Source organism: Penicillium antarcticum (genome assembly GCF_028974205.1).
Source record: "Penicillium antarcticum strain IBT 31339 chromosome Unknown utg000009l_segment0_segment0, whole genome shotgun sequence".
Taxonomy (NCBI): domain Eukaryota; kingdom Fungi; phylum Ascomycota; class Eurotiomycetes; order Eurotiales; family Aspergillaceae; genus Penicillium; species Penicillium antarcticum.
Genome location: NW_026695307.1, coordinates 2,776,217 through 2,801,087, shown reverse-complemented (window position 1 = coordinate 2,801,087; position 24,871 = coordinate 2,776,217). Strand labels below are relative to the sequence as shown.

The 24,871-nt window shown below is 49.3% G+C and overlaps 11 protein-coding genes across 11 annotated transcripts; 2 read left to right on the top strand and 9 right to left on the bottom strand.

Moving 5' to 3' along the window:
• Positions 1 to 580: 580 nt before the first annotated feature.
• On the bottom strand, positions 581 to 1,660 carry N7508_009416 (uncharacterized protein; the record flags this gene model as incomplete). Its single annotated transcript, XM_058467479.1, has 1 exon — positions 581 to 1,660. The coding sequence occupies one exon, from the start codon at positions 1,658 to 1,660 to the stop codon at positions 581 to 583; it is 1,080 nt and encodes a 359-aa protein (XP_058315325.1).
• A 1,903-nt stretch (positions 1,661 to 3,563) lies between these two features.
• On the bottom strand, positions 3,564 to 4,104 carry N7508_009415 (gamma-glutamylcyclotransferase family protein; the record flags this gene model as incomplete). The annotated part of the gene is made up of 2 exons (XM_058467478.1): positions 3,564 to 4,017; positions 4,046 to 4,104. 2 exons carry the CDS (start codon positions 4,102 to 4,104, stop codon positions 3,564 to 3,566), a joined length of 513 nt encoding a protein of 170 aa, XP_058315324.1.
• A 296-nt stretch (positions 4,105 to 4,400) lies between these two features.
• On the top strand, positions 4,401 to 6,514 carry N7508_009414 (putative carboxylesterase; the record flags this gene model as incomplete). The annotated part of the gene is made up of 3 exons (XM_058467477.1): positions 4,401 to 4,506; positions 4,557 to 4,920; positions 4,972 to 6,514. The coding sequence occupies 3 exons, from the start codon at positions 4,401 to 4,403 to the stop codon at positions 6,512 to 6,514; spliced, it is 2,013 nt and encodes a 670-aa protein (XP_058315323.1).
• A 496-nt stretch (positions 6,515 to 7,010) lies between these two features.
• N7508_009413 (uncharacterized protein) lies at positions 7,011 to 8,012 on the bottom strand (the record flags this gene model as incomplete). The annotated part of the gene is made up of 1 exon (XM_058467476.1): positions 7,011 to 8,012. The coding sequence occupies one exon, from the start codon at positions 8,010 to 8,012 to the stop codon at positions 7,011 to 7,013; it is 1,002 nt and encodes a 333-aa protein (XP_058315322.1).
• A 1,789-nt stretch (positions 8,013 to 9,801) lies between these two features.
• N7508_009412 (uncharacterized protein) lies at positions 9,802 to 10,439 on the top strand (the record flags this gene model as incomplete). The annotated part of the gene is made up of 3 exons (XM_058467475.1): positions 9,802 to 9,982; positions 10,120 to 10,349; positions 10,410 to 10,439. 3 exons carry the CDS (start codon positions 9,802 to 9,804, stop codon positions 10,437 to 10,439), a joined length of 441 nt encoding a protein of 146 aa, XP_058315321.1.
• Positions 10,440 to 11,114: 675 nt separating this feature from the next.
• Positions 11,115 to 12,053, bottom strand: N7508_009411 (40S ribosomal protein eS19; the record flags this gene model as incomplete). Its single annotated transcript, XM_058467474.1, has 3 exons — positions 11,115 to 11,409; positions 11,471 to 11,595; positions 12,024 to 12,053. 3 exons carry the CDS (start codon positions 12,051 to 12,053, stop codon positions 11,115 to 11,117), a joined length of 450 nt encoding a protein of 149 aa, XP_058315320.1.
• A 450-nt stretch (positions 12,054 to 12,503) lies between these two features.
• Positions 12,504 to 14,795, bottom strand: N7508_009410 (RNA 5'-triphosphatase domain-containing protein; the record flags this gene model as incomplete). Its single annotated transcript, XM_058467473.1, has 2 exons — positions 12,504 to 14,275; positions 14,333 to 14,795. 2 exons carry the CDS (start codon positions 14,793 to 14,795, stop codon positions 12,504 to 12,506), a joined length of 2,235 nt encoding a protein of 744 aa, XP_058315319.1.
• A 575-nt stretch (positions 14,796 to 15,370) lies between these two features.
• Positions 15,371 to 17,300, bottom strand: ilv3B (putative mitochondrial dihydroxy acid dehydratase; the record flags this gene model as incomplete). Its single annotated transcript, XM_058467472.1, has 3 exons — positions 15,371 to 16,824; positions 16,891 to 17,098; positions 17,148 to 17,300. 3 exons carry the CDS (start codon positions 17,298 to 17,300, stop codon positions 15,371 to 15,373), a joined length of 1,815 nt encoding a protein of 604 aa, XP_058315318.1.
• Positions 17,301 to 17,713: 413 nt separating this feature from the next.
• N7508_009408 (sugar porter family MFS transporter) lies at positions 17,714 to 19,442 on the bottom strand (the record flags this gene model as incomplete). Its single annotated transcript, XM_058467471.1, has 3 exons — positions 17,714 to 18,710; positions 18,780 to 19,305; positions 19,358 to 19,442. The coding sequence occupies 3 exons, from the start codon at positions 19,440 to 19,442 to the stop codon at positions 17,714 to 17,716; spliced, it is 1,608 nt and encodes a 535-aa protein (XP_058315317.1).
• Positions 19,443 to 21,108: 1,666 nt separating this feature from the next.
• N7508_009407 (uncharacterized protein) lies at positions 21,109 to 22,130 on the bottom strand (the record flags this gene model as incomplete). The annotated part of the gene is made up of 2 exons (XM_058467470.1): positions 21,109 to 21,504; positions 21,579 to 22,130. 2 exons carry the CDS (start codon positions 22,128 to 22,130, stop codon positions 21,109 to 21,111), a joined length of 948 nt encoding a protein of 315 aa, XP_058315316.1.
• Positions 22,131 to 22,838: 708 nt separating this feature from the next.
• On the bottom strand, positions 22,839 to 24,186 carry N7508_009406 (arsenic resistance protein; the record flags this gene model as incomplete). The annotated part of the gene is made up of 4 exons (XM_058467469.1): positions 22,839 to 23,495; positions 23,553 to 23,639; positions 23,694 to 23,836; positions 23,889 to 24,186. The coding sequence occupies 4 exons, from the start codon at positions 24,184 to 24,186 to the stop codon at positions 22,839 to 22,841; spliced, it is 1,185 nt and encodes a 394-aa protein (XP_058315315.1).
• Between the last annotated feature and the right edge of the window lie 685 nt (positions 24,187 to 24,871).

Genomic DNA, 24,871 nt, shown 5'->3' with positions numbered 1-24,871 from the left:
GGTTTTCTGTGTTGCTTGGGGAGTTGCCATAGAGAGATAGCGAGAGAAATGTGGACCCATGGAAAATGTAGAGCGAGAAGAAAGGAAATGAAGTATTAGAAAAGGTCCGAAGTATGAAGGACATGATGTCGCAGCTATTGTAGCCGACACGACTGATGCAAGGTAAACGCCAAAATACCAGAATAACCAGGTGGCAAACATTGGATGAGCATTGTGAGCCAGCCTAGCCATCACAAAAAAAAAAGAAGAAAAAAAAAAAAAAAAAAAAAAGAAAAGAGATGAGATGAGACAGAGAAGGGATATTAGGACTTGTCATAGGGCAGTCTCGAACAAGTTTGGCAGCTCTGAATCGGATGACGAGTGGTTCGTAGCAGGGCATGATAGAAGAAAAGAGAGAAATTAAACGCCGTCTTAGGAAAACCCGACCACAAAAGTCCCAACGCCGATGCCGGGGCTAGTTGCACTGCAAGCTAGCCAAAATTTGAGGCTTTGTATCTGGATCGCGAAAAAAAAGGCACATCGAGAGCAGTCCAGACCAGCTCTGACGGCAAGAAAGAGAACGTCGATCGAGAGTGGGGCGTTACATGGATCCCAGGCGGAGAAGGGCCTCCACCGCGGCGCGTTCCTGAGTATCAAATGTGCGGGGGGCCGATTTGGCCACAGGTCCGGATGGAGGGAAAAGCCCAGGTTGAGGCTTTGCGCGCGCTGCCGAGTTGTTGAACATACCACCGGTGTTGAGCGAACGGGCGCGCAGCGCATCTGCGCCAATCTGCGCCCAGTCTTCTTCGTCGGTGACATCGCCTTCATCCCACTCATTCTCTTGCATTTCATCAGGAGCCTCTGACGAAGAACAGTACTCGCCGTCGTCACCGTCCAGAGACATCTTGTCCGCTTCGTGCTCGAGCATGTCAAGGTCGCCGTGCATACCGTAATCGTCATTATACGAAAACGCCGTGGACTCGGCGAAGCTCATCCGGTATGGGTGCCGAACCTGCCAGCCAGACTGGCTTTGGATTTGCAGACCGCGCTGCTGGAAAGAGTCGGCCACACTGGAGGGAGGGGACGACGACGCGTTCATATCGCGCTCACGCGCAGGCTCGCCGCGACGGCGCGCGTCCCAGCGGCCCCAGCCAATCTTCTCGAATACCACGTCGCCGTCCAGACCACCAGCCTCTCCTCCATTTCCACGACCTTCTAACGCGGCGACAACCAGGCGGCGCGCCTTGGCTGGAGGAATGCGCGAGAAACCCGGCACCGACGTTGTCAGATGACCCATCACGTGGCGAATGGCCAGGGGCCCTTGCTGCAAGAGGATCTCGGGGAGGTGGTATTTAGCGAGCATCGCTGGGGTGATGGCGCCCGCGCTGTCCAGTTCGGCGGACTGGGGGGAATGGTTCGCGTGTTCAACGACATCCTGGAGATCGATATCGGAGTCCAACTGGGGCACAGTCGATAGGGGAGATCCAGGCGACAGAGTCACACGTTCTTTGAAGGCTTGAGGAGGAAGGGTAGGTGAGATAGAGTTGGGTGGCGTGGGCAGCATCGCAGGCTGCCCTCGGGGAGGCACGCGGCCGCCATCGAGGCCAGCACGACGCGGAATATCAACTGAAGCTGTCTTGCCCGCAAGAGCCATTGCAATACTGGAGGTTTGAGGAGCCATGATGGAGAGAGATTGTGAAAGGAGAAAGTCCTAAGCGCAACACGGAGGTATATGAGTCAGAAGACCTGCCAAAGAGACGCGACGAAGCGGTACCACGGGAAGGAACGATCGGGTGGCAACAGACAAAGATGTCTGTATGGCGGTGTGGTATGGAGGAACAGAGCAGAGTAGAGTTGCTCACCTTTCACTTGAAAGACACGGTTCTGGTCCGTGTCAACGCGAAGTAGCTGTTAGGGCTAGGATCCGCACGCAGGGGATGCGTAAGGGATAGTCGCGATAAGTGACTTGTCAGGAGTATGAGAATGTGAAAGTGTGAAGAAAAGAAAGAAGAGAGCATGAGTGACAAGTGACATGGCCATGATAAGAGGGGTGTGACGAGGCCCGATGGCCGCCTATACTTGGAAGTAGAGGCGCGTGGGCCGGTTGATTGGCGCCTCGTGGATACCGGGCTGTTCCGGTATAGTCCAGTTCCACGGAGTATAGGGGATTCTCGATTCACATGTTATATGATAGTTGTACTTTCTCGACTATTGAATGATCAACTATCTACCTATATTCCACGGTCTACTCTGTTCTACTCTCTACTCTCCTGTGCTCTGTCCATAGAGTAGATCAAATCCCTCATCCTTGAGCAGATCGACAATCTAGTCCAGTACTCTCAGGCACAAAAACCCCTCATGCCAAGTAACCAGTCATAGCAACCCCGAATGCTCGTGCGCCGTTTGAACGCTTGCAGCGCCTGAGGGCGTAACCCTATAACTTGCCTATCTACTGATAAGCCTCGCTCGGGGCACGTGTTCCCCTATTACTTCGTGATGATCTAACGATTTGCACGGGCTCCATGGATCTCCTTTGGGACGTGTAGCTAATAGTGTCTTCATATCCACGCATATGCTATGCTCTTCCTAAATCTGACGTTTTCATTGTGCGATACCCCTCCATCTCAACTTGTACTAGGTACAATCCACCCACCCTCGGGTCCCACTCTAATCTGGACTGAGCCCCTCGACGTCATAAGTACTGGTGACTTACAAATAAGTCCCATCTATACTCCATCCCACTCCATACTTGGGCAGTGTGTTTCATAGAAATGCCTCAAACCCCAATTAGCAAAATGCCACACTTTCAAGGTTGGAATGCTATCCTGCATACTCTGCTCACTGACACCGTGGCCCCTTCCCGTTGCCACGAAACCCCCCGAAGAATGCCTAGCGCGAGGTCCAAGTACAGGTAACTGAACGTGACTCTGTACATGTACATGGACAACACACCAGCCACTTGTACTCCCGTGGACTTGTTGGGCCTATGTGTTCCTCATGCGGCCTCATGTCCCCCTCCTCGTCTGGTGTGGGGTGCGGGCAGGTACAAGGAGAAGCTAGTGCTGCAGCTTACCTTCTGTACACTTCTATTCTATCGTGCATTACCCCAACCCCTCCGTTGGGGGATGCAGTACAGGTATATTCACCCGGCTGAGATCCTGATTCCGAGATGGCGCTGGTTCCTGGTTTACCCTTGCGGCATTGCCAGCCGAGGGTATTCGATACAGGGTTGTGCGTTAGGTGTAGGTTGTGCCTTTTCAGCCCTCGTGTCCGGCCGGTGTCCGGTGCCCGGTCTTACATGGACAAGGCAAGACTGGGGTGGTAAGGGACTGTTTAGTCAATTGGTCTGACTCAGAATAGAATGACAATAGGCAATTGATTGCGCCTCCATGCGTGGTGATCACTGATACATGTAGCTGCTGAGTGTATCCATGTAGTCTCGGTAAACTCGGCTGCCATGTAACTTCTCTCAGCCCCTCCACCGAATTCTGTGGTTATCTACTTCACTTCATTGCCTTGCAATTCAAATCACTTTTGCAACTTCAACCCCAGATCAAACATCCCATCCACCAAATCTCCCATATTCACCACAAACACAAAAAAAAAAAAAAAAAAAACAAAACTCCCTCGTCATAAACAGAGTCCCCGTTCTCCTCAAAGCGAAGCTCACAAGCCATGGTAGCATAGCTGTTGGTCTCATAGGTAGCAAGACGCTCCACATGTTCAACACTCATCACTCCGTAGACAGATCCCTGCCCCGTGACACGCGGCTCCTTTGGTAAGAGGGTTGGGTATGAACCCCAGAGCTTGGTCTTGTAGCCGTCCAGATATGCAGGACGAAGGACTGGGTCCTCGGTCAGGTCGAGGATGCTCGTGAGTAGGGTCGAGTTGTGGAGGGTGCCGTAGAAGAAATGTTGGCCTGTTGGGGCTGGATTGAAGAGGCCGCTTTCCGGAGTGATTGTTTCCAGTTTGAAGACGCTTGGTGTTCTGGGTTTGTTAGTGGCGGTGGTGCGGCATCGCGTGAGGACGATGCTATTACTGTAGTAGATGGGGTTTTCATTGTGACGGCGATGGATGGAATAGTTGAATCGGGAAAGAGATGAGGGTGTTGGTGTTTGTGGTCATGTTGATTGTTGTGATCAACTCCGTCAAGGACGAGCTTTGTGAAGTCCACTGTCCTTTTCTTCGCTACAATCTATTGCAATTTTCTATACAATGCTTATGTTAATTTACCTACCTTGATGAGCTTTCAAGCTTTGGCGATCACCGGGTGAATGGAGCTTCACGATCCTGTTTCGTTCAGGCTGTTTTGCCGGCGCGGGGTTGAGTGCCTAAATACCTCCTTACTTAGCCAATTCAAAGAGGAATAAAGAAGGGCAGGCACTGCTCTTTAGTGAACATTGCTAGATTACATCTGCGCAATGTTCAATTGGGCCGTTTTGCTGCTTTGGGCAATCACCGCAGAAGCAGTGAGCCCAGAGTCCTTGAGCTCTGATATCTCCATTCTCATTCACAATGATCTACTAGGTCAGCTAATCTGGTCTTAACAGGAGCAAAGAAGCTAATATTTTACACAGAGACTCAAAGTCCACTGGCTGATTCGGGAGTTCTAGTCCTCGATGCAAGACCATGGAAAGAAGCCACCGAAAGCTGTCAAAAGCTCGGAGAGAGTCTCTGGGGAGCACACTCAGACTTCAAGGACATCCAGCATGACCTGGAATACCTTATCTGTCAAGGCAAATATCTCCAGAACCAACGTTTCTGGACATCAACCCGAAAAGCATCAACCATCGATGCTAACGGTCACATCAATACGGCCTCTGCAAACGCCAGACTACCCGTTCTCTGCACACAGAGTGCTCCACATTCAAACAAGACCTTCCAAGACAGAAATCCAAAATGGCGGGTGACAGTCCACTCCAATAACGAATACCTCACCGGGTAAGAGAGCAGACATCTGAAGAACCAACAATCCACGCTAACAAAACCCAGATTTCGAGACCGATTTAGTTTCCGCTTCCAAGGCATTAGATACGCCAAGCAGCCCCGCCGATGGGAATATGCTCAACTATACAAAGGAAGCGGTAAAAAGACCTCGGCCCTCAATAACGGCCCTGCATGCGCACAAGGAACCATGCCCGGCTCAGAAGACTGTCTATTTCTCAATGTATGGACTCCATACCTGCCCAACTCATCAAGAATCAAAAAGAAGAACCTTAAGCCAGTCATGCTCTGGATCCACGGTGGAGCATTCACAGGCGGCACAGGTAGTGATTCAACATTCGACGGGACGAACCTTGCTTCAAGAGGTGATGTAGTCGTCGTGACAATCAACTACCGTCTCGCAACACTGGGTTTCCTTGCTTTAGATAACGGAGAAACAAATGGGAATTACGGGTTAGCAGACCAAACCACAGCGTTGGAGTGGGTTCGTCGCAACATTCAAGATTTCGGGGGTGATCCAGATCGAGTGACAATATTCGGGCAATCGGCAGGCGCGGCTTCTGTTCGTGCTCTACTTGCATCCCCCAAAGCCCGTGGAAACTTTGCTGCTAGTATAATGGAGAGTAATCTCGGTGGTCTGGCTTATGGGACGACATACTCGAGCTACTATACAATTCCGGAGGAAATGGAAGCCGTGGGCAACGCGATTCTTGCTGAGACAAATTGCACGCATGCGGTATCACAACTTGAATGTTTACGGGCACTTCCCACATCGACGATAACGGGTCTTTCTACCCTGGCACGGTATCTAGTCGTCGATGGCGTCTACCTCGATCGTCCAGAGCTCGACCTACGCAATCCCTCTTCAACGGCGAATGTCCCTCTCATGATAGGCACGATGAGAGATGATGGTGCTGCCATGATTGGTTATCCAGTCCCCGGAGAGACAATCCAAACATTCTTGAATGAATCAGGTCTACCTGAGTCCATCGCTCCGAGTCCCTTATTCCCGATTCCCTCAACGGCTAATGCTACGCTTGATATATTCAACACTACAGCCCGGGTAGCAACGGATGCTATGTTCCGCTGTGTCGATGAAGCAACTGCGTACGCAGGTATAGAGAACATTATCTTTCCTGAGATCTTCTACTACGAGTTCAATCGCTCATACCAAATGCCCGACTGGTCACCTAACGCCCCGGTATGCAACGCACCTATCACAAAAGAATATCCAAATGGAGATCCAACCCAGGAGTATTTCAAGTGTCATTCTGGGGAGTTATATTATGTATTCGGGACGATTCTTCGTCAGGGATTACCGCTTCGCGATAAGTTCGATTTACCCTTCGCGCAATACGTGTTGGATTCGTGGGCTGCTTTTGCGACATATTATAGCCCTACTCCTGATATTGGGTTTTTGAAGGCAAGGGGGTATGTGAATACGACGGGGATGGTTGGTGAGACTGGGTCTTGGGCTTCGTATCGTCAGAAGGGTCAGGCGAGGTTGTTGCAGTGGCCACCGGGTATGAGGGATTTGGTTGAGATTGAGCCGTGCCGTATTTTGGGATTGCCTTTGGGGTATTTGGTTTAGTGAGCTATCTACGATGTCGTTGGTATGGGCCGATGTGCACTTATAGATCTGCGGGCCGCAAAGCTTAAATAGGAGATCCACTGTGTATCTATTGTACTGGCCCGGATTATTTTATTGCCCTTCTCCTGGACTTTATCAACAATATGCCTTGGTAAGTGTTTCATTAATCTACTTATAGAAATGTCGTCCCAATCATCCGAATGCGTTGTCTGCGTGGACGATGCCTATCAAAGGTAGTTATTGACCAATCTGAAATATCTGAGGCACATGACCCAGGAGAAGTAATGAATGACCACATGTACATCATGCTAACTATATTTTAGCAAGGTCAATATAGTGTTTGGACATATAGTCATCTTCTGTAACCTCCCACTTTGATCTAGAAAAGAAGCTTGGGTTTAGATAAACCGACATCTCTGTGCCTTCCTTTCGAGGGGCAAGACCAATTCTGATATCAAACTGAATTAGCTTTCTTTTTTTCCTAGCCCCGAGAAGCTTACTCTGAGATAAAATTTGTTGGCGATGAAGTGTCAGCGAAGTGCTGTAATATTTCTGCATGGGCAGCCAGTGGACAATGGCGCAGTAACTGTTTGGCGACCACAGAATCCCTGCGAGGAATCTCATGACACATTATATAGAGCTTGCTCGAGAGATTTCTCTTCAAATCATAGCTTTTATCCATCGCACTGGGCAATGAGGACGTCGTCATTTCATATAAAATCAAACAATTCTTCGGACCGGCTTCCGGTCTGGTATGTATCCACTCCTCGGGACTGGTTGCAAGCGATGTCCACAGGTTGCAAGCTGTCGAGCGAAAGTCTTCCGGGTATGTTATTGCCCCGTCGAGATTGAGATGTCTTTCCCAATCATCGAATGATCTCCTCTCATTGAACAAGCATCGCGCGTAGATCTTGATCCTTGATGCCGGGAAAGTTGTCGCATCCACCGACAGCATCCGAGGCACGAGGGCTTCCGGATTACTTTCCATATGGGCCCGAACCTGTGCCCACGAGGAAAGGAATGTCGAGGAGGCAAAGTATTCATCGACCAGTGCAGATCTGGCAAAGGCTTTGTCAAGAAGCTCCAATGCACCCTTCGTATCCTGACATGTTGGGAGACGCCAGTACATCTTGCCACTGATGACAGAACGGTTAAGATCAAAGCCCACAAAGGCTGATGAAGGGCCACAACGAGTGCAGCCGCCATCAGGGTGGATACTGGCCTCATGGCTACGAAGGGTCTCTGAAATCCCCTTCCATAAATCTGGTAGTACATGCAGAGTCCGTGTCATGCCCTCGCTCTCAGAAACTCTTTTCAGAGTCTCAATGAGGTTAAGAGATTGCGTGAGGGATGCAGCTCTAGTATTCTCCAGATTTGAAGGTATGATATCATTGACAAACCGAACGATCGGCTTGTATTTTTGCTTGTAGCTCTTCCAGCAAAGACTGAGCTCAAATGGGGTTAGGTCCTTTGTCATCGATGAAGCATAGCGAGGCATGTAGCGGCTGCCCCCTATGGGGGCTGGGCCAAGATATCGCGAAATATGGTCCAGAAAGAACCTGACATGTCTGTTAATTTCCTCGGAGCTATATTTGCCAGCGTGAATCAAAGCGTTTTCTAGGTATGGTACCAGCAATTGGCCCCATCCAAGTCCACAAGATCTCACATCGCAGTCCCCATTGGTAAACTACCAGGGATTTTAGTAGACATATACATACATTGGCAATGAGGATTATGTATCGTACCAGCTTTTGGAGATGATCTGTCATCTTCTTTCTTTGGATCTACTCGTTGGCAGGATAGATCCGTATGGGTGAAATGATGTGTGTAGGTGACAGAATTGAGCTTAGAGAGCGGGGAAGAACATCTCTGTGACTGGGAAGTAGCATTGGCAGGAACTTCATTTTACGCGAAGCGAATTAGAGCTTTCTGGAAACTCGAGGGCTGTGGTACAGGGGTGTCTGAGGTGGCTTAGAAGGGACAAGTATGCCCCGGGGATGGGTTCAATGAAGCGGTACCAGCAGTGAATCACGGGCTCCGCTACTTCTCATGCATGTACTCCGCCACATACTCCAGGTCATGTTTCACTTTCCCTCCTTGGCGTCGAGGGTAAGCGTTACTTGGATCGGATTACGATACCAAAGAGATTTCTCAAATGCAAGCATAACTGCTGCGTGCTATTGTTGCAGGCCCCGGTGTATCAGGTTTCTCTTGATAAATGGCTGGTTGGAGTGGAATGTCTTTCGGCGGGCTTCGAGACGATCTGCCACATGACAGCGCGAAAACCTAATGAGACTAAAAGATCAATGTGCTTACTGGTATTATATCAGCGAAAAAGCCTTATCTGTTTGAACGGAAATCCAAATTAGGTTGTTTCTAGGGCCATGACTCTGCCGAGTGTTACTTTGTTTCACAACCACTAAGTGGTAAATTCAACTTGGAACCGCCTGAAAAACACTGATTAGAAGTATCCTGGACAATGTTTATGGCCTGAGTTCTCACTCCTATTATACCGCGACAGAAGTGCATATCATTTGGTTCCTTTTCTATAACAAATATCGTATTTGTCTCCGAGCGAGGATATCTGTACATGAGATATATATATGAGTTGTGACCGAATAGTACACACAATTTTGTTTGACATACAGCTTGTATAGCCTTTCTCCACCATACTACATGAGCCTGAATTCACTAAGTGGCCTCCTCGATCAATATACAAAGCCCGTCAATTAACCAATCCATATCTAAATGATTGATTCACTTCCGACGCCACCGCTTCCGAAAGCATCATCGACCGACCTTACCCTTCTCGGATGTGGGCTACATGATTTGATGTGAAAAAGCACAGAGGAAGTTGTAATACCGAATTTCAATCATACAAGAACCAGCTAGAAGATCTCATACCCACCACCAAGTGCCCTGGGCCGACGGCGGATGTATAGATGGCTAGCCGACGGCACTTCTACATCGCAGCCATTGACCATTCAACCATGGATAAAGACATGCATGTATAAGCAGAGAAATTGAGCAAGCGAGCTAAAAGACCAATCTAACTTCCTTATAGTACAGTAAATTTAAAGAAAGTCCTCTATAATTAACGTCATCTTCGATAAGATCGGATACGCCCCTTCCGATGCTTCCCCTCATGAAATAGACAAAGTCCCGCAACCAGAGCTCAACTTCTTTTTCCTCTTTCCACGCTTTCTCTATTTAAATTCCCCGTTTCCAAACCATCAATTGAAATCACGAAGCCCAAAGAAAGCATATTCTGAACCAAATCCACCAAAATGTCCTACCAAATCGCCTACGACACTGCCCGCGCACCTCCCCGCGGCGCCGCCCTCATCGCATTCATGGAAGACTTCTACCGCACCAGCGACACAGAGTCCTTGCACGAGAAGTATGTCCAGAGCTTCACAGAGGATGCGACCCTCATTATGGGTCCTAAGGAGGCGAAGGGTGCCAGTGGTATGCTTCCTCATCTCACCTCCGAATTCCACTCCAAGCAGCAAATGCAGCAACCCAAAGTTCATATGGACATATCGTTCCTTCTGATGCCACCGCCACATCTGAAACAAGCCAATTAACAACTTTATTCAACATAGAAATTCTGCCCCTCCGCCACGGTCTCTGGACTCACGTTGCCGCACGCCGACACACACCTACACGAATCTTCTTCAGCGGCGACAATGAGATTATGTTGTACGGTGGTGTGAACTATAGGCTCAAGACTAACCCCGACAATGAAGTCTATGTGCCTTGGGCTGGACGGGTTGTCTTTGCGCCTCAGAAGGAGGGTGAGGATGTTAAGATGCAGTTCTATCAGGTTTACTTGGTGAGTAATAAGCTTCTTGACGGGTTTGTCTCATGAAGTGTTGATGCTAACGGGTCGTAGGATACTGCCGCTCAGTCCGGAAAGAAATAAAAGCACTTGGTTATATAGTTAGATAGGAATTGAGTTGATTTGTAAATATAAGAGCTGAGCTATGTGATGCTATCCGGACAATACCATACCGAGGGTTGGACGATACACAAATCCAGAAATACATACCAGACTGGATCTACGCTACGACAGGAGAGATTGAACGGTTTTGAAGTGTTTCAGACATGCTCTTTATTTCCAGGAGACCGCGAGAGAAAACAGGAACAAAGACGCCGTAGGGTTGGTCGGGTCAAAGAGGTGAGGGAGATCATAAAACATGTCAAAGGGGAAAAAGATCACCCCCCGTCTAGCGCACAAGTCAAGAAAGTCAAGTGCCTCGACAAAAAGAGGGAAGGAATTGGGAAAGACCGTCTCGTCCACTCTTCTCTCTCGTTCAAGTCTCCGGATTTGATGCCTCTCCTCATGCACTCTCCACCCCCATATCTCTCTCCGCTAGCCCCGTCTGGTCGTCAGATGGTGTGATAAAAAAAGGTGATGGAATAGGAAACAAGTAAGAAACAAACGTAAAGTCGAACGGGACCGAGCCTCCGATATTTTTATTTTTGTGCCGTCATTTCCAAATCTTTGCAAACGCAACGCCGTAGCGCGGGGAAGCAAAAAATACCACAAAAACAAACGACTTATCCCCGAACTATTAAAAGCCCTGTTGCAATACGTTTATTCCTCATCAGACTCCTCCTCCTCATCGACGGTGGTCTTGGCGATACGGTCCAAGTCACGCTGGCCGGACTGGGTGATGCGGCGACCACCCTTGTCCTCATCGGTCTCGAGGACACCGATCTTCTCGAGGGCCTGGAGGGCCTTGCGGTCGACGGAGCCGGAGGCATCGACGTGGTGGGCAGGACGGGCACCACGGTTCTTGGTGGAGCCGTGGACCTTGCGGAGGCGGCCGACACCAACGGTCTTGCGCATGTAGATGTGGCGGGCACAGGCGGCGGCGCGGACGTAGAACCTGGAAAAGAAATCAATATCAATTGCTTGTTCTGTTACGGGTCATAATGGCGTGATCGTACCAGTCAGCATCCTGGGGAGGGAGCTCGTTGGAGGCAGAGGTCTTGACAGTGTCAACCCAGCCGGGGATGGGGAGCTTTCCCTGACGCTTCAGGAAAGCAGAGTAGGCAGAGATGAACTTCTGCGCCTGTAGGGGTGAAAAAGAGACATGTTAGCCACGGCGCCTTTTGCAAAATGTGTGGTGGATCGGTCAGTCTGCAAATTTGCAGATATGGTCGGGTTCGTTTCTGGTTTGCAGTTCATCACATTTGTCGTATTTTCTTGCCAGCGTGTTATAGTCTCTAGCATCGAGTATCCAAGATAGAATACCGAATGATGGATGGAATCCATTGAGATTTGGTCCCGCCAAAACAAGCATGCATATCCTTCAAGGTTGATATTTTTCCGAAGACAACAGGATCACCTGTCGCCTGTTTTGTATTCCATGCGATTTATTTCCATCCTGGCGATAATATCCGATTGAGTTTGTGATTCCGTGCATCCAGAAACGAACCGTCCACATCACCAAAGGAGACCAGGTGAGCCGATCACCTGAAAATCGAGCAGGACACTTACGTCCACATCGCGAACGGTAACACCACCCATTTTGGCGACTTGTCGAGTGGTCGAAGGGTAGGGATTAGAGAGAGAGAGGCGTTGGGCGTCGAGGTGGGCAGGGTCGAAGTCGAAGAGTCGCTCAAAATTTCAAGACACACACAACGCTGGGCGGGTTGGGTCTGTGTGCCGTTCGCTTGTCCTTTTTGGGTTAGCCGTACCCTAAGCTGAGTCATGTGACTAGTGGCCTGACGGGTCGGGCAGCGATAGCCCTCAGTTGGCGCCTGAATTCCCAGGCACCATATAATTCACATCTAAGTTACCCCAACTAACATACAATTTTCACACACTATTGCTTTTGGAAGCTTGATTCACAGTAACATGTCTATCATTCAAGTTGTCATTATTCATTATTGTAGGAAAATAAAATAAGAATAGCCTATCCCCCAATGCCTGAACCTAAAATCCTCGCTCCAGTACCCATATGCCAAAAGAATCAAATTACAACGTGGGCGCTCTCTTCAGCCCAACGCAATACCGTACAAATAATGTGTCAACGAAGTGACCATGTCGAATGCCAGGTGGTCGGCACCGATTGAACTCATCAATTGCCTGCTGCACGCCGAAGTCAAGACGCTCTATGAGATAGCAGGTAATCAGAAACCCGGTGCGGTTGTAGCCATAATGGCAATGGACTCCAACCAATGGTCGAGGCAAAGAATTGTCCTCGCGTTTCTCCATCTTCTCATCGATTTCCATTTGCAGGCTATCAACAAGGGCGATGAAGTCGCGCGTCTCGTCTGGGGTTGGTGGGATTTTAGACACAGTCGGGTGCTTGCAGTAGCGAATGCCACCTTTCTCCATCTCAGCCGGATTGTAGACCGGGCTTTCATGACTGATGTCAATGACAGCGTGGATGCGATCGCGGTATTTGGCCGAGAATAACACAGGGTTGTGTTCCTCGTCGACCTCACGCAGCATCTTGAGTGCAGCAAAGGTATCGGCAATCCGTTCCGAAACTGGGGCGACCTTCTTCCACTTGGCAAGGTTCTTAACATCCCACTTTCCAGACGTGTTCATGAATTGTAATTGCCAGCCAAGGCCAAGACGCTTGTCAACATGGGATGAGAGGAAATCTTGAATGATTCCTGCAAGGGTGCGATAGGTGGCTCGGTCGTAGAGCAATGCATGGGCTGCGGGTGCAGGCAGGATGGCTGATTTGACCAATCTCTTGCGGGTACCGGTCTGTCCATCCTGTCCCATTCCCTTCTCCTCGGCGGCGAATCCAAGTCCGAACTGCTTTTCACTCACAAGACCATCGACCGGGGCTGACATTTGATCATGAACCCGCGATGCGTCTGGGACGATGCTGCTTTCAGTGACATCGATCGGTGTTTGGGCCGAAGCATCTCCGAAGAACTTCAGAAGCTTCTGCACCTCGATTGGTTTCGTAACCGCATCTGCTTCTCCCGCGACCAGGAGAATTGGCATGCGGACCCCCGCCCAGACCTTTTCGCCAGGAAGTCCACCAATCGGCTGACCATCATTCCCATAGGTGGGAAGAGTACCCCAGGCCATGCGACGCCAGACAGGAGTTTTGCTCTGTTTGTTAAATCGCACCTGAAGATCTCGTGTCTCGATGTCGGCATCACTGCCGACCATTCTTGCGACGCTGGCACTCTGTTCGCCTCCGCGTCGATCCCAGCGGCGCCAAAGATCGAAAATCAGACCAGGAACATACAGCAATCGGCGGAAGACAGCTGTTTCCTCCGCCGATGGAGGCGATGCTCGAGGACAGACAGCCACAAGTCCGATAATGTGGTCTTTCAGTTTTGCGCCGATGGATGAAGTTGATGAAGCTATCAAAGCTGACAAAGAACAGCCCAAGCTGTGTCCAACCAGAACAACTTGCTGACCAGACTGCCGGTCTCTGTGCTGTTCAATCGCCTCGACGAGTAATTCAGACAGCGCCTCCACTGAGTACGCACTCCAATCCGTAGGCGCAAACTTGGACAGTCCGCACCCCGGTAGGTCAATACCGAAGCATGATCCAACGTTAGAAAGGCTGGTGAGAAGGTGATGGAATTGTGCGAGAGATCCGCCTAGTCCATGGATAACCACAATGAGCGGCACGGGTGTAGGCTTTGTAGGAAGCCTAGCAAGGTGTGGATGGGGACTGTAGAACGTGCGGATAGCGGGATAGGTAGCGAATGAGGTAGTGTAAGAGTTGTATGTAGTGAATTTCCTGAGAATACCCGGGTCTGTCTTGTGTGCTGCACGATAGTCAGATTATAGAGTTCAAAGTATAAGATTTGCATTGCATGACATACCATCAGAGCTCTGCTTCTGAGGCTCCGAGAGCCAATCCTCCTTGGGCTTGTAGTTAGGATTGGTGCCATGACGCAACGACGCATTGCTATCATAGTCTTCATCCTCGTAGTCATCCTCCTCCGAAGAGCTGAGGGTCTTTGATGAGGACTTGGTCAAGCTTTTGCGGATGGAAGGGCGCTGCGCACGAGAGCCATCCGAACCCGAGCGCTTGTGCCTGATCAGACACGACAACAGTCCACAGCCAGCCATTGCGATCACACAGGTAGTCAAGAACACAACTTGACCCCAGTTCACGGTATCATTCCGGTACAAGCCACGGAGGAAGTTGGCGACAGAGGAAAAAGAAGTATTATGAACAGTCGCGCGAACCGAGTGATAATATCGCAGGACAGCAGCGAATCCTGAATTGTTGGGTTGGGAGGTCAAGGAGTCGTAGAGGGCCGAGATGGTAACGGACCCCATGGCGATTAAGTACACCCCGGAGGAGGGCCTGGATCTGGACTCTGCAGAGCCCCCAGTGTTCCCAGCACGCGAGAACGCGCCCGATACTCTTTGGGTACAGCACAAAGAGCCCGAGGCCAATAAGAGGGGCGAGATCGTCAACGTTGAAAAGTTGAAGAAGAAAAAGTAAAGAAAGTTACGGCTCAGCCACTCAGAGCCTCGGGACGGACGGCGTGGGGGTGAGTCATCCATCTAGTGGGGCCAGAGTGACTTGGGATTGTATGGCAGTTACTATGGGTGGTCAAGTACCCTAAGTCAGGGATAAGGAGTATAACATCTCCCTTTTCCTGTTTCCCCAACGCTATTTCGAGATATATCAATCGGCCCCATTTGGCTCGTCAGCGGCGTCATCCTGCAGCATGGGTGGCTGCTGACTCTCTACTGGCCAATTCCAAGCGGGTCTCCGAAGATCTCATCAACTATGGATCTTTCTATGGTTTCTAGAAGACGGCAGAGTGACTATTTGTGGATCGTAGAAACGTTAACATGCTCTATACTATACTCAGGTGACTTCTGATCCGAACTCCCCGAACCCCTTAAAACAGATCCGTCATGGCTCCTTGCGACGCATCACTGACCAATCGGGCGTACTTGGCAAGCACACCGCGAGTGATTTGCGGTGTAGGGGGTGACCACTGGTGACGTCTCTCCTCAATCTCCTTATCTGACACATTCATGGAAAGTGAGTTGGTCTCAGCATCAATGGTGACGATATCTCCGTCACGGACCAATGCAATCGGGCCACCCACAGCGGCTTCAGGCACAATGTGCCCAACAATGAACCCGTGGCTGGCACCTGAGTAACGTCCATCGGTGATCAGAGCCACGTTTGTCAACTGAGCACCCATTAGGGCGGCACTGGCCTTAAGCTGTTCCGGCATACCCGGGCCGCCCTTAGGGCCCTCGTAGCGCACGATGATGACAAGGTTCTCACCGCGGGGGATGCGACCTTCATTGAGAGCCTCGTTAAGTTGGTGCTCCTTGTCGAAGACGCGGGCTTTGCCACTGAATCGGAGACCTTCCTTGCCGGTAATCTTGGCGACCGCGCCGCCGGGTGCAAGGTTTCCACGTAAGATCTGGATGTGGCCAGTGGCTTTGATTGGGTTGTCCAAGGAGCGAATCAGATCTTGGCCTTCAGGCAGGGATGGAAAGGAGGCCACATTCTCGGCAAGAGTCTTGCCTGTCACAGTGGGGATATCTCCGTCTAGCAAACCGGCTGCAATGAGTAGCTTTTGGACAGATGGGATACCACCGATCTCATACAGATCGGCCATGTAGTACTTCCCACTAGGTGATAGGTTGGCAATGAAGGGGATCTTGTTGCTGACCCGCTGGATGTCATCTAGGGTGAGGCTGACACCGGCCGTCCGGGCCATGGCCAGGAAGTGAAGCACACCGTTGGTGCTACCACCCAAAGCCATGGTCATCACCAGGGCATTCTCAAATGACCGCTTGGTCAGCAGGTCCCGAGGTCTGATGTTCTTCTCCATACAAATTTTAATGGCCTCGCCAACGCGGACACACTCACGCATCTTGGACGGTGACTCGGCAGGCGTGGAAGATGAGCCGGGCAGAGAGAGACCCATGGACTCAATGGCAGTGGCCATGGTGTTCGCTGTGAACATACCACCACAGGCACCAGCACCAGGGCAAGCGTGCTGTTCTAAGTCATCCATGATCTCGTCCTGGGTCTTGCTGGTGTCACCGCCATCTTCAGGCTGGCGCAGAGTGCCGTAGGCGTAGGCTCCGGCAGCCTCGAAGCAAGTCGAAACATTGATGGGCTTCCGGAGATGCTCAGAGTATCCAATGGCAATAGTTCCACCGTAGATCATAATCGAAGGGCGGTTGTGGCGAGCCATACCCATCACAACGCCAGGCATGTTCTTGTCACAGCCGGGAATGGCAACACAGGCGTCGTGGTATTGAGCACAAGTGACAGTTTCAACACTGTCGGCGATGACCTCTCGGGTCTGAAGAGAGAATCTCATTCCTATAGGGGAATTAGCGGTGGTTCTTTCTCAACTGCAAGGCCTCTTGTAATGAGACTCCCCTTCACTGCCCATAGTGATGGCATCCGAGACACCAATTGTGTTGTACTGCCATCCAATCATGCCCTTATCCATCACTGACTTCTTAACAGTCTTTCCCAAATCCAGCAAGTGCATGTTGCAAGGGTTGCCCTCCCACCATACTGAGGCGATACCGACATGTGGGCTCTTGGCCATTGCTTCCTTGTCGGGGACACCGGCGGCGTAGAGCATAGCCTATGGCGAGTTAGCAGTGGCCCTCATAGCATTGCGTATTCAGACCTACCCTTGCGCCGGGGAAATCATGGTCCTTGGTGATTGTGTGGGAATAGCGATTGAGTGCGGGGGAGCCATCCGGATGCTTCGCGTCTGCGGGCAGAGAAGGGAATTTGATGTACTTGGCTTCGCTCAGCGAAGACTCTTGCTTGGAGGAATCCATGATCAAGTATAATATGATAGAAAACTAAGACAAGAAAGAAAAATGAGATTAGGGATTAATCACACAACCGAGCTTGAGGAACTCGCACTCAAGTCCGACCCCAGTGGAGCCCCGCGTTCCTTGGAGTTCGACCACTCAGCAGTCGCGGATTGATCAGATCGGACTTGCGCCTAAGTCTCCCCGGGTCCGGGGGATCTCCAAGGACGATTTTTGCCTTGGCAAGCATGTATGATATTTACACTGCTCAATCCAACACAGTAGATTCCATGTAGTCGATGCCGGTCACGTGGGCATATACTATACATCTTATTCAGTCTACTATCCAAATACGACAAGCGGGTGTCATTTCACTATTCAGACCTATACAAGCTAGTATGTTATACTGAAATATAGCTCTGACACAGCCTTCAACCTCATTCCCGATGAATCACGTTGGGTTTCTCCAGATCATCCTCGTTGAAACCATCAATGCCAACAGGGGAAAGGTCTTTCCCATGGCGACCAATTTGATGCCAAGGCAGAGCAAACAAGGCATCCATTGACTCAAGACTCCTTCCAGCAGTCTCGGGAACAAAAAACCAAACCCACAGTAAGCCGAGGACACATACCGCAGTACAAAAGAAAAAGAAGCCGTAATTCGTCATGGCAATGACCATACTAGGTACAGCCTTAGTATTGCCAAACTGATTGGCGAAGTGGATGCACATCACGAGAGATGACCCGATGGCACGCAGCCGACTGGGATATATCTCCGCATTGACTAAATATTGGAACGAATTCCAACCCATCGCCCAACCAAATCCAGAAAGGTAGATGGCTGCAATTGCGCCAATGCCTGCGCGTTTAGCAGATCCCGTAATACCGCTCGTGTCGTCGACACGTGCCGAGGCTGGGATTTTGGCCAGATAAATTGCGATATAGCAGATGGAAACAGTCTGCAGCATGATTCCTGTGTAAAGGGAGCGACGACGACCGAAGAAATCAACAAGGAAGAATGCGCAGATGTAGGCAGAACAAAATTTGACAACACCAAGGATGCATGTGGCAAAGAGCTGCTCGCTTCTGCCAGTCTTGCCAAGCGCAGCGAAGAAGCTGGTTGCGTAGATAGTAATTGCTGATGCGCCAGACCATTGCCCGAGTAGCTGAGACATCACACCCAGCATCAAACGATAGCGATTTGCTGGAACTGTAAAAAGTTCCTTTAGTTTGCCGTAGAATGAAGAGCCTCGGGTGCTTTCCTGTTCCCTTTCCAGCTGATCACGGACGTCGAGAATTTCAGAAGTGATGCTTGGATGATCCATAGGAAGCTGGCGTAGCGTGCAGAGATTCGTCAGAGCTTCTTCATCCTTTCCTTTCATTACAAGGAAGCGAGGACTCTCTGGAACGGTCCAAGATGCAAGGAAGATGACTCTGGCATCCAAAAATTGTCAGTCTGTGGCATGCATGTCGTGAGAGGACCTTTAAACATGAATCACTTACCCTGCGAACATGATATGAATTGACTGCGGAATCACCCACTGAGAGCGCGAAGAACCCGATATATTCTCCGAGCAACCCCAATTCGCAAAATAGGCAACCATAACACCGAAGTAAACAGCACCAGCAAAGATATTCGTCAACATACCACGAATCGCCTTTGGGGCAACCTCTGCTAGATACGTCGGGCCAACGACAGTAGTCATACCAACACCGAGACCAGCCAAAAGTCGACCGGCGAGAATTTGTCCAATGTTGCCAAAACTGGTAATCACAATTACGAAGCCGAGACCCCAAAGCAAAGTGAGTGCTTGAAGTGATCTTGCACGACCGATGCGATCACACAGAAGAAACGCCAGCAAAGCACCGCCTATAGAGCCGAGTTGTACCATACTTGTAATATTGGATTCGCGGTTAGCGACCTCTTCAGCGGAGCCCATTTCCAATAGAAATTCCTCTTTGAAGCTTTGCATTGTGATCATGCCACCGACGAGGCCTTCGTCAATTCCTCTACCCGCCCCAAGGATACCTATGATGATATATTAATACAATATACTATAAGGCCACATGGGTATACGTACCGAAGACCCCCACAGCCCAAAATAGACGATAATTGAAAACCTCCTTAGGAGTATCGGCCAGGCCTAGACGATTGAAGAGAACCATACCGACTACAACGATCGATATCTGACTGTTACGTGCAGATTAACAGAAAGAACTGTACTTGCAGTCTGCCTTGTGAATCGAGTGAAAGAATACCGGAACGATTGAATGGAAATCTTTGCAGTCTTATATTCCCCGGATGTGGGACAATCCTTGAGCAGTGATACCAAATGCGGGGAGTTACATCAATCATGAGAGAGCTAATAGAGTTCTGGAGACGTTGTTTCAGAGCCCGGAACCCAAGAGGGGGAAATGGTTGAATTTCTGGCTTCTACATTTGCCGAAAACACCCGCAATTGGTCTGCTCTCGGGGTAGTGAAGATGAAAATATGCTACTAACTGAAAGGATCAGATCATTTACCGAGCCAAGACAGCCAACAACCCCTCTGCGTAACCCAGAGAGACCAAACAGAGCGCATATTTCTCAGAATATGCCGCGTTAGCCTAATTTAGTATGAGATTTGATGGAGGTTGACCGAGTCTACTGGCCGCTACAATGACACGGTGATAAAAATGCCGATTAGATACGCGACGAGATCCTCCATCGAATCGGGGGACTTGCAGGAATGTCAATCTGGGGAAGAGGTGTCTCGGAACTTGACCGACGAGATTGATCACCTCTGCCCAAATTTCTTGGCTCGGTGCTAGGACCTCGACTTTGAAAGATGAATCTTGTTGCCAGGCAATGTTAGAGCTTATCTGGCTAAGACCTGTGGAGCTGGTAGCGGTGCATTTGGATAGATAGCTGATGTGCAAACTTAATATATGTACTGCATTTCACTACTAAGTCATATGTGCTCGCCTAGACAGACTTTAATACTCAAGCATCGGATAATTTACTATTATGCATTCATATATTTTCCCTTGGCCATCGATTCTGACCTCTGTGCCACCTGTTTATCCCGATCTCCAGCAGCCAAATCAATCTTAGCTCTCCAGAGTGTCCACCAACGCCCACTGAAGAACTCATCCATCCGCTCCATCAGCACACCCTTAATAATCCAGATGGGAACATTTAGATGTCCGACATCCAAACAACGACGAAGAGTTGCCAGCTGCGGAGTCTTCCCAGTCTATCATTCAATGATACTGATAAAAGATCCCAACTCTGTGCCAAGAATGCCAAAGGATGAGAGATTGGCTTTTCTACTGGCGAGACCGGACGCATCGCCATGCCAGAGATCTGGCAGGAGGCCAAAGTCTGTCTTGAAAGAGCTCAGACCGACGGAAGCACTGAAACTGCCCTCATGATACCCCGTAGATGTTCAAACTCTATATGACGCGAAAGTAAAATAGAGGAATGAAGTACCTTTGGGGGTAGATCCACTTGCAAGGTTAACCTGAGGGTGGTAAATTACCACCAGATTTGCATCCCAGCGGCAATACGTCTCTCAGCCTATGTTGTATGGTTACTTTGGTTTCAAAATGATAGAGGAGGCCATGTAAGACCACAAGAAATCTCACTACACAACGACCGCTCAACAGCGGTCAGCTTCGACGGATACATACATGCATCATCTTCGGTCCTCTTCCCATTACTAGCCTGCACGCCCTTTCAATCGTCAATTTGTATTATGTAGTATGATCAGTCGACTCCTGAGGACAGTGAAGCATCCTTCCTCACTATTCTAATTTACAACACAATATCCAGTAATAAATGTATCTATCTTCATATAGCGGCATTCATCTTCCCCTCCTTTAATCTCTTGTCTTCCCGTTCGCTAAAGCGATCACCGAAAAGCCCGATATGAGGGCGCATCAGAACTGTGTATTTGACAAATTCCTCCATGCAATCTACCAGACGATCTCGGTTGCCACTGGGCATGAGCCGTTGATCTTCTGGTTGACCTTCATCCGGAAATTGTGTATATGCTCTGGGGATCGAGGATTGATTCGGGATAGTAAACATGCGCATCCATCGACCAAGAATCCGCAGAGAGTTGACGGCATTGAACGATTGGGATCCACCACAAACCTGGGCAATCGCTAGCGTTCGGCCCTGCGTGGGACGAACACTCCCTGTGGTCAAAGGAATCCAATCAATCTGGTTTTTGAAAACAGCGGTCTAGAATTGTGGGAAACCATGAGATGAGTTATTGCGCTAAGCGCTTGAATCATTGTGATAGAGAGGAAACTCACTAGATTGCCGTGCTGTTCAGGCGAGACCCAGACATGACCATCACTCCAACGGCTAAGCTCTCGGAGTTCCTGTACTTTCGGGTGGCTTGTATCGCTGTCGTTCTTCACTGGAAGGCCTTCAGGGTCGAAGACGCGTACATCACAGCCGAGCCGGAACAGGATACGAGAGGCTTCAAACGCCACGAGACGTGAATATGACCTTCTTCGAAGGCTGCCATAAAGCACCAGAACTCTCAACCTCTCATTCGTATTCCGTAGGTTATGCTCGGCCATGTCTAGAGCCGTGGCCAGCTCTAAGTTGTTGACCCAGTCCTCAGTCACATTGCCACTAAGAATGAACGGTCGGTACTTCTGGCGAGTATCTGGGTCGTCTTCATTTGGAGGCAATGCCAAAGATCGATAAAAGGCCTCTGTTTGGCGGGTATCTGGAACCACTTGCTGAGGGACAGCGGAATGCATCCTTTTTGAATATACGTGTCGTAGCAAAAAGGGTCCCAAAGGATTTGCCGGCGTAATTGTCGGGCGCAATATTCGTATAGAATGAAGAAGCATAGAGAATTTGATATATGGCGAGGGTAAACGAGAACAAAAACCGACAGCCGAAACTTTAGGGTTTTACAGATGAAGTGAATGGAAGGAGTATGTCACCGGCGAAATATGATTGGACAGGTTATATCAACGTACCCAATGGGTCTTCCGAGAGCCCGCCTAGTGTATTTTTACGCTCAGTAGGATTGCATTAGTGGCCGAGGATTCGATGTGATTAGTTAAGGATGGCTACCATACAGCTTTTGGTGAACCTCCGGAGAGCATTCCAAACACAATCTTAAGAGAAGCAAACGTATGGATGGTATTCCATGGGTGGTGATTGTGGAAGAGCCCAAATAACACATACTTTTTCAAATCAATCAAGGGGTCACAGCCCCAAGATGGAATAATTGTGCCTACAACCAGGAAATGATAACCTAGGCTGGTACGTAACACCGAAGTAGCGTCGAGTTATCAGTCACAATGAATGCAAACGGAAGAGCCACTAGAAATTCTTCAAGATTATCTAGATTTATCTCAATTAGAAATCGCTCCTTGTCTCTGACTGCGTATGGCTCATATCAAGTCTTGTTCATGTAATATTGGACAGAACTGATTATCAATTGTATTATTCATAGTATATGCACGCCTTCACTAGCCTCTTCAATATTAGTGCGCGAATACCAACAAAGTAGTCATCTGCAAGACGGGAAATTTTCCTTGCCTTGCGTTTTAATCCTTCCAGCCAGCTCGTTTGGCTATTAATTTGACAACATAGACCAGGCCAAGCAGTACCGGGACCTCAATCAAAGGCCCGACGGTGGAGGCAAGCGCTTGGTTGCTGTTGGCACCAAATGTTGCGACAGCGACGGCAATCGCAAGCTCGAAATTATTGCTGGCTGCAGTGAAACTTTGAGTGGCAGCCAACTTGTAACCAAACCCGAGCTTGTAGGTCACAAGAAGGGTCACGAAAAAGACAACGATGAAATAAACAATAAGCGGAGCGGCGACTCGGACCACCGATACAATTTGATGAACCACCTGCCGGCCCTGGGATGCGAATAGCACAAGAATCGTGAAGAGAAGCCCAATGAGTGACCATGGGCCAGCCCATTTCAGGAAAACCTGGTCGTACCAACGAGGGCTAGTGATCTTTCGAAGTGCAATGCGGGTGATAATCGCAGCAGCAAGAGGAATACCAAGGAAGACTGCCACGCTTTTGGCAGCGGTAGAGTAAGACAGTGTAACTTGGCTGCTAGAGTGACTAATGACCTTGATGAAGAAAATGGCCAAGGGAGCGAAGAGCACCATTTGCAGCAACGAGTTAACCGCTACAAGAATAGCGCAGTATTCACTGTCGCCTCCAGCGAGACCAGTCCATATAAGAACCTATCAGCAATATAAATTAGTCTAGTTCGGGTATATAGGGGAGAAGGGGTTATGTACCATAGCAATGCATCTGGCCAATCCAACTAAGATCAAGCCTTCGCGAAGCTCTGGTTCATCCGGTAGAAAGGCCCATGCCAGTGCGAGCTGAGGAAGTATAATATTAGCAAGTTTCACTGCGGTGAGACGACCAAGACTCACCATCAAAAAAGGTGCAATAATCCAATTAACAAAGATACTAAATCCAATCTGGACCCAGATACCACGCTCTCGGAAGACGTGGTGTAAAGATTCATATCGCACTTTGCAAAGAATAGGATACATCATGACCAAGAGACCGATAGCTTGCAACGTTTAGTTGAAGTCTGTAATGCTAAAGATTGCTTGAGTACATACCAATCGGAATAGACACTCCAACGAATTGTCCCTTTTGAAGGGCGGGTCCCGTATTTTCCACAAAATTTCCCAGGATGATTCCGATTGCCATTGCAAGAAAAATCCAGATGGCTAAGAAGCGATCTAGCCAGCCAAGCCCTTTAAAGGCTGACTGCTTGGCTGTGGACTCCTCGGGTTCGTTTGTACTTTGTTTCTCAACGTCCCCGGTCGTGGGATTTGTTATATCATTGAATGTTGTGTTGTGAGATTGCGAACCGGCCTGCACGGGCAGATCTGCCTGAGGAAACCCGGTAGCCATCTTAAGGATCAGGAGATTGAATGCGCAAGATGCTTGGCCTGCAGATGTCTAGAAGGTGTTTTTTTGAATGTCTGCAACAATCGAGCGGGAAGTCTCTTAAATATGCAGAACTATAGAGCTCATCTTAATAAGAGAATCTACCGCTGGCTCTGATATTGTAAGACAGGGGATTGTGATAGCCAATCATACCGGGCGGATGACAGCTTGCCATTTTAGACCAGTGATAATCAAGGAGTGACATAGCGGCAATGCTCTAGGCTTGTGATTTGTCAGTGATGGTAGATGCTGCATTCTCCTTCCAAACCCCTCGACCAATGATAGTGCTGGAGTGACATTTAGAGTGCTCTAGAAACAGAGATGACCATACAAAGTAGTTGGCATTGACAACTCCCATGTGGCTTTTTACAGTTATTCTACCAGCTGCTTGCACAGAAAATTCAGCCATGTCCACCTTAAGTCATTTTTTATTGGCTAGACGGTGGTTTTGACTACGGCAATCTAGATTGTCTGAATGCTGATTCGGCATACACTGCGACTACGACTTACCAACATTCCTGTGGATAAACTCTAGGTAGTTGTGGGATGGTATTACTGCGTGCGAGAATGTTCTAGATTGATGAATCAATACGCAATCCCCTTCTCCAGCCAAATCGTAGTGTATAAAATCCAAGAACGGCCACTTTGT